Here is a 16,596-nt window from a genome sequence, read left to right as displayed (position 1 = left end):
TTTTTATACATAATTATACTTAGATGCTTAATTAATAGAGATGTAAAAATCTTTTATTAAGATAATTGATTCAAAATCGAAATTGAAACAAATCTTATTTAAAATATTTTTTAATAAAAACAATACTTGTTGAGATAATTAATTTTGATAACATACTATTCAGAGGGAAATTATAATTTCAAGTTAGCAAAAAATTGTATTAAGAAACACTGTTCCTGAAGTATTTCTAAACAAATTTTGTTAACAACATTTTTTGATTAAATCAACAATAAGGATATAACCTCAAAAATATTAATTTTTGTAGCATACTGTTCAGTGGGAAATTAAAATTTCAAGTTAGAAAAAAATTATGTTAACAATAATTGTTCCTGAAACAATTCTAAACAAACTTTGTCGACTATTTTTTTTGATTTAATCAATAATTAAGGAGATAAAAACACTGTTCCTGAAGTAATTCTAAACAAATATTGTTAATAAAAATTTTTGATTTGATCAATAATTAAGAACATAATCTCAAAAAAAAATTATATATATATTTTTTTTATTGAGAAAATAGTTTTAGAATTTAATTTAGAACAACTTTTGTATGAAATTTTCTGCTGTGAACGAGTGGAGGGGGGAAATCGTATCGTTTTGTTAGAAAAGTTCCGTGCCCTACTAATAACATTTGTGAACTATGATTTTAACAATAACGACAATTGTTTAATAATATATTCATATTTATTTAAATAAGTACAAAAACGATACAATATTACGTCAAAAAGGTTATTACAATAACTTGCATTTAGAAAATGAGTCGGTTAAAATTATAAACAATCACAATATTCTTGGACTGAATTGAATAAACCTCCTTTTCCAGGAGCATATTCTTCGCAGAAGAATATTTATTCATCATTATTCGTTTGCAGTGTTTAGTAGCGAGTCTTTTTTGTTGTAAGGTGTTGGCAAGGTGAGTATTTTTAATTTTTTGAAGTGAGTTCTGCAGCTCTCATGATTTCTTTGCCCAGCTAGTACAAAAATTGCCTTTTTTGTATTATGAAAATGTATTCCATTTCTCTTGATGCACCACACGCAGTAATCCCATACGTCGCTATACTGTGGAAATATGCAAAATATACGCTACGCAGTGTCTCTGCTTGCAACGTATAGTCTTAACACAACATAAGGCATTTGATAGTCGTCCTTTTAAGTCGGATATGTGTTGAATTCATTTAAGCGTTTCGGAGATGATAACTCCAAGGAACTTTATGGAGTTATCGGTTACTTCATCATTTTGTTTGGTGTAAAAGGTGATTTTATTTCTTTATTTAGTTCTAATTTGTTTATGGAAAATCAGTGCGATGTCTTTTCAATGTTTTGTTTCTTCTTTAAGCTTCTTGATGTCACCACTTCTTGTAACGAAAGATGTGCCATCCGCATAAAGACAAATGAACTCTGTTGTTACACTTTCTGACAAATCATTAATATATATGAGGAATAGTAACAGTCCCAAGATCGAACGCCCTGTTGCCACTTCTCTCCAACTTCATTGTTGACCTCGCCAAAAAACTGATTGTTTTCTTCTTTGCAAATATGATGCTAGAAACTTCAATGAATTTTCTCTTAATCCATATTTTTCTAGTTTACGTAATAATATTGAATGGTTCACCGAATCGAAGGCTTTGGTTAGGTCGTAGAATGCAATTTGAGTGAACTTTTGTTGATCAAAACCGTGGATTATAGCTTCTATTACACTGAGTAGGGCAGTTATTGCAGATCTTTGTTTTTGGTACCCATGTTGACAGATTGTAAGCAATTTGTTATCGTTGATATAGTCTACTATTTTTTTATAGAGTTTTAAATATTTTTGATATGGTTGGTAAAATAGATATTATTTATTGCATATACCTTTGTCACCTTTCTTGTATATAGGTGTTATCTTCGCCAGCTTGAACTCTTTCGGAAAGACTCCCTCCTCTAGACATTTGTTTATGACAAAACATAGGTGTTTGCTAATAATTGGTTCAACTTCTTTTATTAGCTTATTATTACAGTAAAAGTGAGGAAACCAAAATTTTTCATAAACGCGTATGCTTGGACATACAAGTACGAGTGATACAGTTTAACCTATGCAGTAACCATACAAAGTTTTTGTATAAAATCTTGGTAACCATATATATTTGGCGGATAACTGTCTTATCGGCACCGCTGAGTACCCAATAAGTTATCCTGCAGATAATCTCACCGATAAAAATATTCGTATATTGTAATACAGCAGAAACTAACTTATCGGTCAGATAACGCTGTCGGGAAGTCTATTGGTATATTGTACAAGCGGCCCTAAGACTGACAGAATTCGTGGAAAGTTAACAATACATACAGGCTGTCTCACCTAAGTTGCCTCGGTCCATAGCCGAATGATTGAGTTTCTCAAAAAATGTTTCAGATAAAAGTTGATCATATTATACATATTTTAAAATTAATTTCAGTAATGGCGGACTTCCGCTTCTACCGGAAATATATGTCAACTTTGTTATTTTCAATAGAACACCTCTATGTTATTGCATTCGTGGATTCTTTGTGAAATGTTAATGGTACTTTGTTAAGGACACCTTAGATCTAACTGGTATCGTTTTTGAATTATATGACGATTTTCGAAAAAAATGACATTTGTAGCGTCTTATAAATTTGGTAATATTGCCGAAACTGTGAAAGCTAGAAAGATTTGGTTTTCTGTTTTGGATTAACAATAAAAGAGCACACGTTTGCTAATAGAAAATTATGCATTTATATTACATAGTTCTTAAGTAGGGATCTGTAATGTTTGAACTTTTTAATCATGGATAACTTAATTTTTTTAAATGGAACAATCTACTAGTTTTTGCATAACTGGATGTAAAATTTAATTTCCTTTCAGTTTTATACAGGTATCATGCTGTCTATCTTCAACGGTTTTGGATAGATACTTATTTCAAATGTCAAAAACGATACCAGTTAGACCTAAGGTATCCTTAACAAAGTACCATTGAAATTTCACAAAGAATCGAAAAATGCAATAATATACAGGATGTTCCAATTAAAATAACAAAGTTGCTATCCCTTTCTGGTAAAAGCGGAAGTCCGGCATTACTGAAACTAATTTTAAAATATGTACAATATGATTCAATTCAATTTTTATTTGAAACATGTTTTGAAAAACTCAATCATAATTCGGCTATGCACCGAGGCAATTTAGGTGAGACATCTGTATATCATGGTGTATCCCAGTATCTTCCGTCATTTCGATTATTTCTAAATACACCATAATACGCTCTTTGCCATGTGTATCACCTAACGTTAGATTTTGCAGCTGTCGTATTCCCAATCACGGTGGATTAAGTGCGTGCGTGTTTTGTTTTTGCTTAATTTACCTTAGTTCAGATTTCGTCGCTGCTCTTTGTATGAGGTTAAAGGCTTCCATTCTATCCCTTCTCGTCTTAGCAATTATGTTGACGTCATCCGCGAAGACCATCATCACCCTGTTGCAAGTCCTTATTCATTTCTAATAGTTGCGCTAATAGTTACACTTTCCACCGTGAGCGTTTATCTGGTTAATGAAGTAATGTGGGCCGGTATCTTGAGATCTGCCATTGCTCTGATTAGATATGCCCATGGAAAGGCTTCAGGTGTAGACATGTATGCCATTGCCAATGATGTGTTTACCAATAGGCCTTTTCAAGCTATCTCATTGAAAATTCGATGGAAATCGTAAAAAAAGAAAACGATGGGCAGTAAGTCAAAATATCACTTGCCGCGGCAGTATCAGCGAGACGCGCTAGCAAGTGTCTGTGATTAAATCGCAAACAAATTATAGGGATTTGTGTTTATATTTTATTACTACAATTTCATTTTTTCAATAAATAAATCACACGTTGTGAATTGTGAAAGTGCATATTGTAAAATTAGAATTAAAGTAAGTTCATTATTAGGTTCTTTTTTTAATAGCAAATATGTCGGATTGCAGAAAGCGGTTAAGCGGCGACCAGTATAAAAAATTACTGAAGAAAAACTAAAACAACAAGAAGTCATTAGAAGCGGTTTCTCTAAAAGTTGAAGAAGATGAAAGCAACGAATTAGTGTCAACTGCAATGTTTAACAATGCCATTGAAAATAACGCTTCTTCAAATCTTGTTACTACTGTGGATATTATAGAACCGGATAGAGATCCTGTTAAATGGGATATAAATGATTCAACCATCCAATTATTTTGCAAGTAATGGCTTCGAACCAAACAAAGAGATAAATTTTTATAAATCGAAACGTCTTTATCCTGATCAGGCAAGGTATTTAAATCTTAGAATATTTACTAGAAAATTACTAAACGATGAACAAACGCAAAGAACTCAGCTGATATACTCAGAAACTACTGTTTGAGTGTTTTTCAGTTGTGGAAAAACAAACCAGTCGTGGTCTTCTGTTACGAGGTCGTGATGAGATAATAGGCTCTTCTAATAATGGAAATTTTTTAATGACAATAGAATTGGTGGCAGAGTTTGATCCATTCTTGGCGGAGCATATTCGAAAATATAAGAATCCTGGTTCTGGTCGAACAAACTACATGAGCTCAACGATTTATGAGGAATTTGTGGCATTACTCGCTAAAGAAACTAGAAGAATTATAATCGATGAAGTTAAAGCAATCAAATATTTTTCAATAATCGTTGATTCTTGACCAAATTTGGCGCATGTGGATCAATTATCCTTCGTAATAAGGTACGTGCAAAAGAATAGTAATCCTGTGGAAAGATTTTTTATTCTTCCTACCAAATACGGGTCACAAAGCAGAAGAATTGACAAAAGCCATACTAGACACACTTTCAGAATTTGATATACTTATATCCAATTGTCATGGCCAGTCATATGATAATGGCAGTAATATGTCGGGAATTTATACAGGTGTCCATGCTCATTCATTAAATTTAGTTGGCAATAATTGCCAACTAAATTTAACAATTATTGTGCAACGTCTAGTTGCAGCGAGGCTGTATACTTTTTCAATTTGCTTCAAGAACCGTACAATAATTGTAATAATTGCGAGTTGAGAGTGCAAGAAAATTATTCACTCTCAACTCGCCGATGGCAACAGTTGTACGATAAAAATGGTAGAAATTTAACTTTAAAAAGCTTGTCCGTGACGAGATGGTCATCTAGAGATGATGCCTACCGGAATTTAATTAAGCCGTGGAGAGCAATTATTAGTACAATAGATTAATAGATTTAGAAAATGACGTTACTGAGAACAGTTTGACAAGAAATGAAGTTAAGGGTTTAAGGAATCGACTACTTCGTATTATGGCAGTTTTTTGGGAAAAAATCTTACAGAGAAATAAAGCTAGTAGTAATAAACTTCAAACAATTGACATAGATATTTCTAGTGTACTGGATATGCATTGTGCTGCTAAAAATTTGAGCGACTTCGACTATGAGATAAACACCTCGTAATTGTTGATCGATTATGCAGTGAGTTGCAAAAACGATGTTCAGCATATAAGTCCCTTTACTGCAATTATAAAATCTTGTGTGATTTTCAAAAATCAGACAGTCGAACAATTGAGATCTTGAGAAAATGCTTTTTGCCAACATTATAGTGATGACGTGGAGGAAGATTTCATCGAAGAATGCATACATTTAGGGCAAAAATCTATCGGTAAACAATTTATGTCATTGGATTAGCAGTAATTGCTACATTGACTTATATCCAAACGTTTACATTGCTTTAAGGATATTTAAGAGTACCTACAGCAGTAACAAATTGTTCTGCTGAACGCTCCTTTTCTTGTCTCCGACGAATAAACAATTATTTAAGATCGAACATGAGCGAACCCTTTCGACGACATAATAAAAAATTTTGCGGAATCAAAAGTGAGGCGTAAAATGATATATAGTTTTGTACTAGGAGCATAAAACAAAAAAATGAAGCGGCAGAAAATATTTAGCCTATAAGCGGTAAAAGTAGTACATCCCTAAAATTGCACCGCCGCGCCAGTACTACATTACATTACATTACATAGAACACATATCGGGTAGGCGGACCAACCAACCTTGCACCGCGACCCTAAGGATCTATTGTACCCCGATAGATATCATTATCAAATTTCACCGTGCAGTCCAATGCTCTTAACGAACATTAATACCTTGCTCGGCGAAAGGTCATTCAGATCTTTTGAGGAGATAAACTGCGACCCAAAAATCGAGAATCTGATACGGTTAACGGAAGGGCAGTGGCATAAAACATGCTCAACCGTCTCTGCTTCCTCCGCACATAGTCGGCATTCAACATCGTCGGCTAAACCCAACAAGTTGAGGTGTGCTTTTAATCGGCAGTGCCCAGTAAAAACACCCATTAGAACTTTTATGCTACTACGGGCAAGTCCCAAAATATTCCCGGGTTTGACAGTGGCGATGTTGATAAACACCTTAGCATGTCTCATTCCAGGAGAACTGGTCCACAGTAGGCGAAGTCTCTCTTCAGTCCACAGTCCAATCCTATATTTGGCCATCGCAAATGATACACCAACTGCTGGTTCCGGTCCCACAAACGCTTCAGCGCTGCCATCTCGTGCTAGCTTATCTGCCGCTTCATTGCCAGCAACACCAGAGTGACCCGGGACCCAGATCAGAGAGACTCTGTTATCACAACTCAGTGTGCGCGCCAGTACTAAAACAAAACATCTTGGTCATACCTGCATACCATCATAGTCTGTTGACCTATTACACACATTACCTAAGAAGATACGGACAGAAGAGAAGTTTCCTAGAGACTGGAAATATGGATTAATAGTAAAACTACCAATGAACAGGGACACCAATTGTAAACAACTGGCGAAACATCACTGTTCTGTCAGTACCAAGTAAAGGCACTAACAGAATTCTTGAGGATAATCTTGAATCGAATTAACGACTTCGTGGAAACGTGTTTGAGAACGGAGTTGCATTGATCTTATCAATACACTCCGTATGGAACAACACTGTAAAAAAGTGTCTAGAAATGCTTCTTTAAAAAGTTACGCACGAATTCCAAAATGGTGATGAGAACAAATTTCACATCGTTTATTTAGAATTTTGCTATGGTTAGACATTAGAGTAAGTGCTCAAAATACCCTCCTTTTGCAGCAATACACGCTTGGGATTGTCGCCCCACTCAAGACTTTCGGGGCTATTCCAAACTACACGAAAAGAATGACTGATTCGGTCACGCACTTAAACGCAGTATGAAACGGTTGCTTTCATAACTAGCTGTAAGCGTTGTAAATATCTCTCTCTTTAGCCATCAGTTCTCCATTTCTTGGTGAAGACTTCTTCCATATGTTTCCATATTTCTGTGTGCTGGGCCACCTCAAACCATTTGCTTACTTCTACAATAACGAACTTGATTAACTCAGATAAACGGTTGAAATAACAAGCCAATTATTAGCATCTATTAATTTTGAAATTCTCGCGTAACCTTTTAAGGAAGCATTTTTAGACACATGGTTATAGAAGCCTTTGTTTACAGTTTTGTTCCATACATCAAGTTGGTGCAGTTTGGCCAAGCAATGCAGATACACTTGTATACTATTCCTCCTGGTGTTAAATACAGTGATGAGAAAAGTTACGGAAGGAAAGATAAATGAGAAAAGGCAACTGTCTACTTTCACAAAGATTTTGAAACATGGAGGTAAAGTTGAGAAAACTGCAAAATTGAACAGAAGCAGCTATAATCACTTGCAACGTGATATTCAACAAAGATTTGTGGAAGAGATCAAATCAACGACTCATTAGTGACCAAATCAAAGAGAGGAAATGGCCACACGTTAAAAAAGCCCGATGGAGCGGATGAGATGTTAGCGCTTGACTGGAACCCCCAAGGATCGCAGAGATGAGGACGCCCAAGAAAGACGTGGAAGAGAAGTGAAACGCCTTGCTACTAAACGAACCAGATGAAGAACTTTACTGCTGCCTTATGCTCCACCAACAGTGACAAGAAATAAGTCAACTAAACACATCCGGCACTTTATTATAGAATTCTAGAGCAAATATAAACCCAAACAACAACATGGTTTGAACAACATAGATAACAATACAACAAGACATGGGATTTAATCAAAAATAATAATACCATGCTTTTAGTTTAATTCAAAAATATCAATATAGTTTTACAATAATATAATAAACTTTCTCATGTTTTTCATTTTACTTAAAATTGAAAAAACGTAGAATCTTCGGTTTTATGTTGCTCTAGTTCCCGTTCCTTTTTTTCTTGCGTTTGAGTGAAAGAAAGCGTCCAATATCCAGGAATAGTGTAATCAGTAGGTTTCCGTGTTGCTCTATGTTTTGAACATTTGTTAAGCAGCTTTTTTGCTTCTTGACTATTTAAATCGAGCGCACCATAAAACTATTAAATTAAAAATTTATTAATTTTTATTATACAATCTGTTATTAAATAAATGTTTACTTTTTCACATTCTTCACAATCCCAACCTTCTAATTTTAATCGTTCTTTCCCGCGAACAACAGGGTCTTTACAAACTATCTCATTTGGAGGTTTAGAATTAACATCCTTCGTTGTTCCAGTTTTAGTTGAAATAAAAGGATTTTTTAGTAAAACCGAGTTTTTATCTGCACACCTATAAATTAAGTTTGAAGTATATTTGAAATTAATTTGTTTAATTGCGTTATTAACCTTGAATCATCAATTTTATTAGTTTCCTTAGAAATACTTTCACTATTAAACAACATTTGAGTTAAAGTATTATTTTGAAAAGACTTTTTATTTTTTTTCACATTTTTTTTCTTAGAACAATCCAAAAAATACCGCCCCCTTTTAGAATTACCCGTCACATTCGGAGTTCCATTAATCATAGTACAATCAATAATATCATGTTGTTGTGACAATAATTGCGTAGGAGAATTATCATGGAATGCAACGCACTCCTCTCCTTTATCCAAATCCAATTTTAATTTTGACTTTGTACAAACATCATCGGTTTTAAAAAGTTTAGGTTTCTTTCTTTTATAATGTTTTTGTCTCGATAATTTTGGACTGGGGCATATTGTGTCATCAGAAGATTCGATAAAAAGATCATCTTTATTAAATGAAATGTTTTCAATTGATTTAAGAGCAGGTGGTGAGTTTAAAACGGTTGATTCATCATTGTTACAGTTAAGTTTATCTGAAAGAAATTTAAATAAAAAATATTTTATAAATAAAGACCACATGTAGCACCTACTCAAATATAAACAATTATTTTATAGAAGCAAAATCCATGGAGTGGAGTGAAATACAAAAGTAAAACCAATTTCAAAACGATGTAATCCTCACTTTAAGAAATGGATTCATTCTCAAAAGCAAGAAAAATAAGCAGACAATACAAAAACTTTTAGATGTTTTGAAGAGAGATGGAACCATCCAAAACTACACAGAATCTGGACCAAATCTCCAAAAACACACAAAAGTTTCAGGCATCTCTTACTAATCTGCAATTAGAGATTAGTACATTTCTAAAAGAAGGAAATATCGCCAATCGATATTGCAAACGAATTATTTCAAAGGTAACAAATAAACCAATAGGCAAGATAAGAATCATAACCAGCGACGTTGATTCATACCAAAAATTAATCAAGGACGGCCTATATTTCCTACACAACTACTATTTTGTTATTGAAAGCCACCAGCTTCTATACCTTGTAGTAAATGCTTAGAGTTTACACACATAAGCGAAGATCACAACATCACCAAACCTCAAAATGTAAAACGTCTCTATCAGAACCCTGCAAAGCATGTGGAGAATCTGGCCACCAATCCTGGTCTTTCAAATATAAAAAACTTTCATTGACAATTAAATCGGCAAATAAAAAAAAAGAAGAAATAGACAAAAGCATCATCAAAAACTCAAGAATTCATAAACGTGTGACCATTCATGACTACATAATCGTCACGTTTACGCATTAATTAATCAAATAAAGCCAAAAACGTAAATCGTCAATAACTAATACAAAACCTCAAAAATAGATTTATAGAACAATTCCAAATTGACACGTTTGGCAATAGAGTATACGTCGCGTCGTCATGTTGGACCGCCTAAATCAAACCATACCTTTAGCAACAGCTCCAAGCATGTGGCTATCAGGGATACAACAAATCCTGATGAACTTGGCGATATAACCGAACCAGGTTAAATATACTAATACCACAGTATATATAACAGACAGTACTCTCACTCAGTGGCGGCACGTTTGATGTGGCGAATTGATTTTCAATGACCTCGAAGCCATTATTCTGGCATAAAACACAACAGGTCCGCATTAAAAATATTTAAAACGTCGAAAATATTAAATTAAAAAAGTTATTCGCAATTAAATTTCTAAACTGATAAAAACATTAGTTATTGAGTTATATATTATATAAGTAATAACGTCATTATTTATAATATTTGATATTTTATTTTAATCTTTACACTTGTCGTTACGGCTCTGCACAAAAACAAACCTCACAGACACACTGGCGATTAGCAAGATTTAAACCAGCGTAATGGCCGCTCGCCTGCGTAATGAGGGCTGCGCATATCTTCCCGCCAAACCGAGTGAGAGTACTGTCTGTTATATATACTGTGCTAATACCTTTAGGATACCTGCAGCAATCAAACTCAAGAAATATGACTAATTAATTTTCAATTATGTCGAACAACAATATATAGACTTGGGGCTATTTGTGGAAACCAAAACAAAATCTTATCAAAAAACAGAACTGGCACGAAATACAGAAGAATGGGCACAAAATAGATAGTGTATATCAGTGGTGTCCATAACGTCGATCGCCAACAAAATCATGACTCTGAAATATCAATATCTGGGCCTCATACTTTAAACCCTTCGATCGATCTTGGCAAGACATTTATATAAAAAGTCGATCTTGATCAAAAATTAGTGGACACCACTGGTGTATATGATATCCCCGTTTCAAAGTTCCCTTCAAGAACGAATTCTTACACGTTTCTCTAGTATACAGGTTGGTTCAGATTTTAATCGAGAAATTTTACTAGGGCGTAGTACTTGCCAAATTAACACAAGTTTTTTATACAAACATAGGCTCGCAACTCCTTTGTTTTCGAGCTATGAGCTCTCAAATTTGAGCTAAAAGTTTACATTTTATTTTGTACTTCGACTATGGAATTTTGAAAAGAGTTTTGATTCGAATTGTCGTCCCTGATCATGGGTGACAGTGCTAGGAATGCCAAAACGGCTGAAATAATGCCGAAACAAGGTATCCGAAATAGAAGTAGAACTAATATCTTTGAGAGGAAAAGCTTCTGGCCAGCGCGTGAAACGATCTATTACGATTAGCACATATGTGCAGCCAAGGGACGCGGACGGATTTTAATAAAAGTTCTTTGGCTGTAGTGAAATAAATGTCATGGTGATGTGTCCAGAAAGAGTGATTGGTTTAAGTTTTTCTGAATAAAGTGTTTTTGATATTTCTTAGGAACCATGTGAAGAGGTGGCGCTGTAGAAGAAGAAGAGGGTCGGCAGATTCCTAATGCCACCATCTGTTCGAATTTTGCTTTTTGCGATGTGTTTGTGCACGTCTAAACATCGGGGACGACAACACGGTAAGTGTGAGTTGGTAACGATTCTGTGTTTAATGTTATGATCAACTGGTTTTGTAAAGTCCGGTGTAGACCTTCAAATTCAAAATTTTGACTAAAACTCAACCTCAATTAACGGTAAATTCTGACGGTGATTGTCAAAATTGTCAGTTTTGACAATCAAAATAACCAAAAATAATTCTTATTTGACATGCCGTGTGCACAGCATGCTACACTAACCAATGGTTACAAGCTTCTTCAGAAATCAAACAACTCGAAGGGTGTTCATACTGAAACAAGATTAAGAAAATCACCAAATACAAGAGATCCAGGCCGATTCCAACACTAATGTACAACAAGTAGTTGATATGCAGACGTTATGGCAGAACATTTTCTATATGCAATTACACCGAAAAAACAAGACAAGACGACCAGAATTTTATTGATAACAATTGGTACGCAGGGTATTTAACAGCACCAATACACAGTAATTCTACCCCAGATATTAGCGAAGACAAATACTACATACTACATATCCATAGAGGAAAAAACATCGCACAGCGCAGAAACGTTGAAACAGTATACAGTAATACCCCAGACTTACGCGGTATGTGGGACCAAGCAATAACCGTGTAAGTAGAATTCGCGTAAGTCGGTGTCCAACTTTGTATAGTAATGTTCAATTGGGACCAGAGACTAAAGAAAACAATAATTTCGAAGAAAAATGTTTAATAAACTGTTAGATAATACATACAACAAAGTATATAGGTGGGTTCATGCAAACTGTTTTAGTTTTAATCATAGTCATAAGCGTTTGCTTTAGCTGTAGTTATAAGGAAAGGGATTGGTTCATGCAAGATTTAAGCACAGCACATTAAAGGAAGATTTTGACATATGAACAGTGGTGCCACAACTCGTGCCAAATTAAAAAAAAAAAGAAATCGGGCGTGAAACTGTTTTGTTCATTATGAATAAAAGAAAATTGTTGTCGCTGCTAGTGTAATGTGCTTGAATGCAGCTCTATTAATCGCACAAAGATTAAGAAATAAAACACGACGGCGTTTTGGTAAAAGACCAATCAATAAAAATAGAGAATTAGAGGGAAATTATGCCACTCTGATTAGAAACATGTTGGAAAAAGAGGAAGACGATTTGTAATTTTTTAAATATGTTCGCATGTCGTTCGAAGAGTTTAAGGAATTGTTAAGACTGGTTGAACCTTTTTTAGCAAAAACACCAAATAAAGGTGCAATTTCACCCGCTCAAAGGTTTGATAAAATTACCGTTGAAAATGCCTTTGGTATACTCTGCCAGCGAATTCTACGCAGGCCAATCATAGCTAGGGTAGACATAGTAGAAAATATTGTAAAAGCCACAGTAGTTTTACATAACTTCCTTCGTATCGGCAAAGCGAAAGGTACTGTCCTCCAGAAAATGGTGATACTTTATAATATATTAATTGATTAAAGAGGATTGGTTATTCTTTAATGATTAAAATCCAAATACATGAAATTCCTCTTGATTTTGTATTTATTTTATTGTTAAGTCATTTAACGTTTCGAACTATTTACATAGTTCATCATCAGAAATCACTATAAAAAAGAAATTTAAAAAGCAACGTCGACGAAATTATCTCCTTTATGGAAATCGTTAAAACAAATTGAACGTACAACGCATAGATTATTACAAAAACAGAAAACAAAAATGCAATCAAGAATCGTCATAAATTTAACTTTGATACGCCTAAAGTGTTGACCACTGAAGGAGATACATTCAACAGAAAGAATATTGAAGCTATCTATATCACCAAAAACATTAACAGGTCAGTTAATTTTAAATCAGATTCAGGAAATATAGGTAGTTATTATGCAGGCATAATTAACAAATTAGATATATGATTAGTTACTAATTAATTGTAATTTTAGATATTGGTAAATTTTAAATTTGTAATTTGAATTGAATTGTATTGATTTCCGTAGAACACATTGTTAAAGAAAAACTGGTTCCGTCACGATATTCCTTCTTATAGTCGCTAAGTCCATACGAACACGTTGAAATGTTTTGTAATTTGGAAAATTTATAAAATGTAAGATCATGGAAATATACACAATTTACCGATAGAATTGATAAATTAATCAATAGGGATACTCGACAAAGGTACATTTTTGTTTTTGTTTTCCTTTTTGTTTTTCTTTTTGTTTTCTGTTTTTGTAATAATCTATGCGTTGTACGTTCAATTTGTTTTAACGATTTCCATAAAGGAGATAATTTCGTCGACGTTGCTTTTTAAATTTCTTTTTTATAGTGATTTCTGATGATGAACTATGTAAATAGTTCGAAACGTTAAATGACTTAACAATAAAATAAATACAAAATCAAGAGGAATTTCATGTATTTGGATTTTAATCATTAAATGGTGATACTATTTACTCAGAGGCAGGGGAAATTATAAATAGTCAGTGACGAGCTGAACCAATGCCACTGCAAAATATAGGACGGGTTGGAAGCAACAATGCGGCAAGAAGGTTCCAGAAGAACAGAGACTTGTTGTGTGAATATTTTAACGGTATTGGAAGTGTAACATGGCAATATGACCATGTATCGTGCGTTAGACCTTAAATTTTTTATATTAATAAAATATTCATAAATAATGTATTTTGTTTTGTTAATTTCAAAACAAGAGATAAATAGAGCCAAGTTTGCAAACGTCATTTGATCTTCTGATTGAACCGGGTCTCAAGAATTAGATTTTTCAATGCCTTGCTCTTCTTCTTGATCACGCATTTCTACAAGCTAATCAATTATCAGTTCCTGATTGTGTGAATCCTCTAACCTTTAATTATTTGGCAAGATCGACCACTTGTTTAATCACATTATCAATTTGATCAGGATCTGACGTTGATTCTTCCTGGGTTTCAGTGAAATTTCATTCCAAGATTGTCCAATAATTCTAACGGAATCTAAAACATTGCGTTGCTTCCAAAAGTCTTCAACAAAACGCTCATTTTTTTTGTCTCATAGCTTCATGTAGATGCGCAAATGATCGTCTCGTGTAGTAAGCTTTAAATGTTTCCCTTCTTTAAATTTTTAATGACTCCCTGGCCCATCGGTTGAAGCAAGCAGGTTGTATTCTTCACTTTAAGTGGGATTTGTTTTAATTGGCAATAACGTTCGACTTCAAGTATGAAGTGATGACCAACAAGTCTTCAAAAAGACAAGCTGTCACCCAAGGTTTAGCATTCTACTTCTAAATCACGGGCAACCCAGTTTTAGATTTATTTTTTAAAGTTCTTGGTTTTTGTGAGCAATAAACTAAAAGAAGTTTTAATTTATCAGCACCAACCATCACTGTCAATCGATCTTTGGTGGCTTTAAAACCTGGAAAAGTTTTCTCACCACGCGCGAGTAAAGTTCTTTTAGGCATTTTTTTCCAAAATATACCAGTTTCATCCACGTTGAATATAGTTTGATATTCTTCTATCATTGCCTTGAGTATCTCTGGATAAAGAGACGCAGTCTCGTTATCAGCGCTTGCCGCCTCTCCACTTTCTGCGACTTAAACATTTCATTTTTTTCGGCCTCCCCAGCTTCTTCTTTTAATTTCTCAAAAATTAGCTTAGCTTAAGACCACACCGTGTTCTGATGAACAGGACAATTTTTCACTCTTACTTGATTATCACGACATATTTTTAACATTGTTTGAGCCAACCGTGAGCAACAAACATGTCCAAATCTGTTGTAAAGCTGATCACCATGTCATTGTGTTGTGGTGGGTGACGTGGGGAGTCGAGTTGAAATCGCGTAACTCCGAATTTACGTAAAACGGGGTAGTGTAAGTCGGGGTATTACAAAATAAACGAACATCAACAGTTTCCTTGGACATCAACAAGGCTTTTGACAACGTGTGGGAATAATTTAGAAAATGAACATTCTAAATGTAAATCCATATCTCATAAGTGATAAGAATCACGACCCACTTTTAAATGACCAAATCAGTTCAGACAGAAAAAATGCAAACATTTTACAATGAGACACTTGCTTGGTTATTCAAATGGAGACTGCAACCCAACCCTTCCAAATTTCAGCTCTTACTACCTTACCACATTAAATAGAACTCTATTTACATCCAAATAGAGCATGGTAAACTAAGACCATTAGAAAACATCAAATATCTAAGTGTAATTTTAGACAAAAAACTATGTCCTCCAACAACTTAAAGCAATAGGGAGAGCAAAATACTTTAAAGGCTTAACAGGAATAAAGGAATTTCCACTAAAATAGCCATACACATGTACAAAGCAATAGTTAGACCTTTGTTGCTAACACTTGCAATTACACACACCAATAAAGGAAAGATACAAACTACTATGACAAAAGTTGAACAGACAATTGTTGAATTATATGTGCTTATCTAGAAATAACAATGAAAATCTCAGACAAAAGACTATACTCTTAGAAAAACTTAATGACATAATATGAAAAATGTCTTATGTATATATTATACTTATATATTATAAATAATTTGTAACAATGTTTTACAGCAGAAAGATCTGCAAATACAGGTCTATAGTCGAATGAAGATATATTGTCTTTAAAGAAAAATTTTAAAATTAAGTTTACCTGTTGCATTCTTTTCTTCTTTAACATTGTTATATTTCAATTTTATTTCACCATATTCATCATCGAGATTACATAAAAGATCTAAAAATATAAAAGTTTTTAATGAAATAAAAAGCATAAATAATTAAAAAATTTACTATTAAATTCGCGTTTTAACACGAACAGCAACATAGTTGCAATTTTAAATTCTGTTTGTTCTTTACACCAAATCTCTCTAACTTCCTTCGTAAATAATTTTCCCCATTGTTGAAAAGCTTCCGATTCCATTATTAAATTAATTAGGTATCACAATTTTTAATTATTTCAAACTATACCTTTCAACACCAATCACAAAACTTTTGACATTTGACAGTTAAATTCCGCCAATTTCATGTCCACCAATCTTAAAACAAAT

The 16,596-nt window shown here is 33.8% G+C and overlaps 1 protein-coding gene and 1 long non-coding RNA gene across 3 annotated transcripts; one reads left to right on the top strand and one right to left on the bottom strand.

Moving 5' to 3' along the window:
- Positions 1-8,113: 8,113 nt before the first annotated feature.
- Positions 8,114-16,555, bottom strand: LOC111419123 (DNA endonuclease RBBP8-like). Of its 2 annotated transcripts, XM_023051889.2 has the most exons (5): positions 16,340-16,555; positions 16,203-16,283; positions 8,681-9,170; positions 8,453-8,624; positions 8,114-8,392 (listed from the first exon to the last, which is right to left on the bottom strand). In XM_023051889.2, exons 1-5 carry the CDS (start codon positions 16,467-16,469, stop codon positions 8,195-8,197), a joined length of 1,071 nt encoding a protein of 356 aa, XP_022907657.2. In that variant the 5' UTR covers positions 16,470-16,555; the 3' UTR covers positions 8,114-8,194. The 2 variants fall into 2 exon arrangements, with proteins under 2 accessions (XP_022907657.2, XP_071050644.1); XM_071194543.1 differs by lacking the exons at positions 16,203-16,283; positions 16,340-16,555 and adding an exon at positions 10,095-10,641.
- LOC139429072 (uncharacterized) lies at positions 12,449-13,992 on the top strand. Its single transcript, XR_011639774.1, has 3 exons — positions 12,449-13,404; positions 13,508-13,739; positions 13,888-13,992. It is a non-coding gene; the product is annotated as an uncharacterized lncRNA (long non-coding RNA).
- Positions 16,556-16,596: the final 41 nt, after the last annotated feature.

The sequence above is a fragment of the Onthophagus taurus genome, chromosome 2, assembly GCF_036711975.1.
Source record: "Onthophagus taurus isolate NC chromosome 2, IU_Otau_3.0, whole genome shotgun sequence".
Lineage (NCBI taxonomy): Eukaryota > Metazoa > Arthropoda > Insecta > Coleoptera > Scarabaeidae > Onthophagus > Onthophagus taurus.
This window is presented reverse-complemented; position numbering and strand designations above follow the sequence as displayed.

What these genes read in the sequence shown, in the direction of transcription:
- LOC111419123 (XM_023051889.2), bottom strand. Translation starts at nt 16,469, where the DNA reads ATGGAATCGGAAGCTTTTCAACAATGGGGAAAATTATTTACGAAGGAA. An exon ending in GTTAAAACGCGAATTTAATA is followed by an intron (nt 16,284 to 16,339) that starts GTAAATTTTTTA and finishes TTATATTTTTAG; the next exon opens with ATCTTTTATGTAATCTCGAT. An exon ending in AGAAGAAAAGAATGCAACAG is followed by an intron (nt 9,171 to 16,202) that starts GTAAACTTAATT and finishes AATTTCTTTCAG; the next exon opens with ATAAACTTAACTGTAACAAT.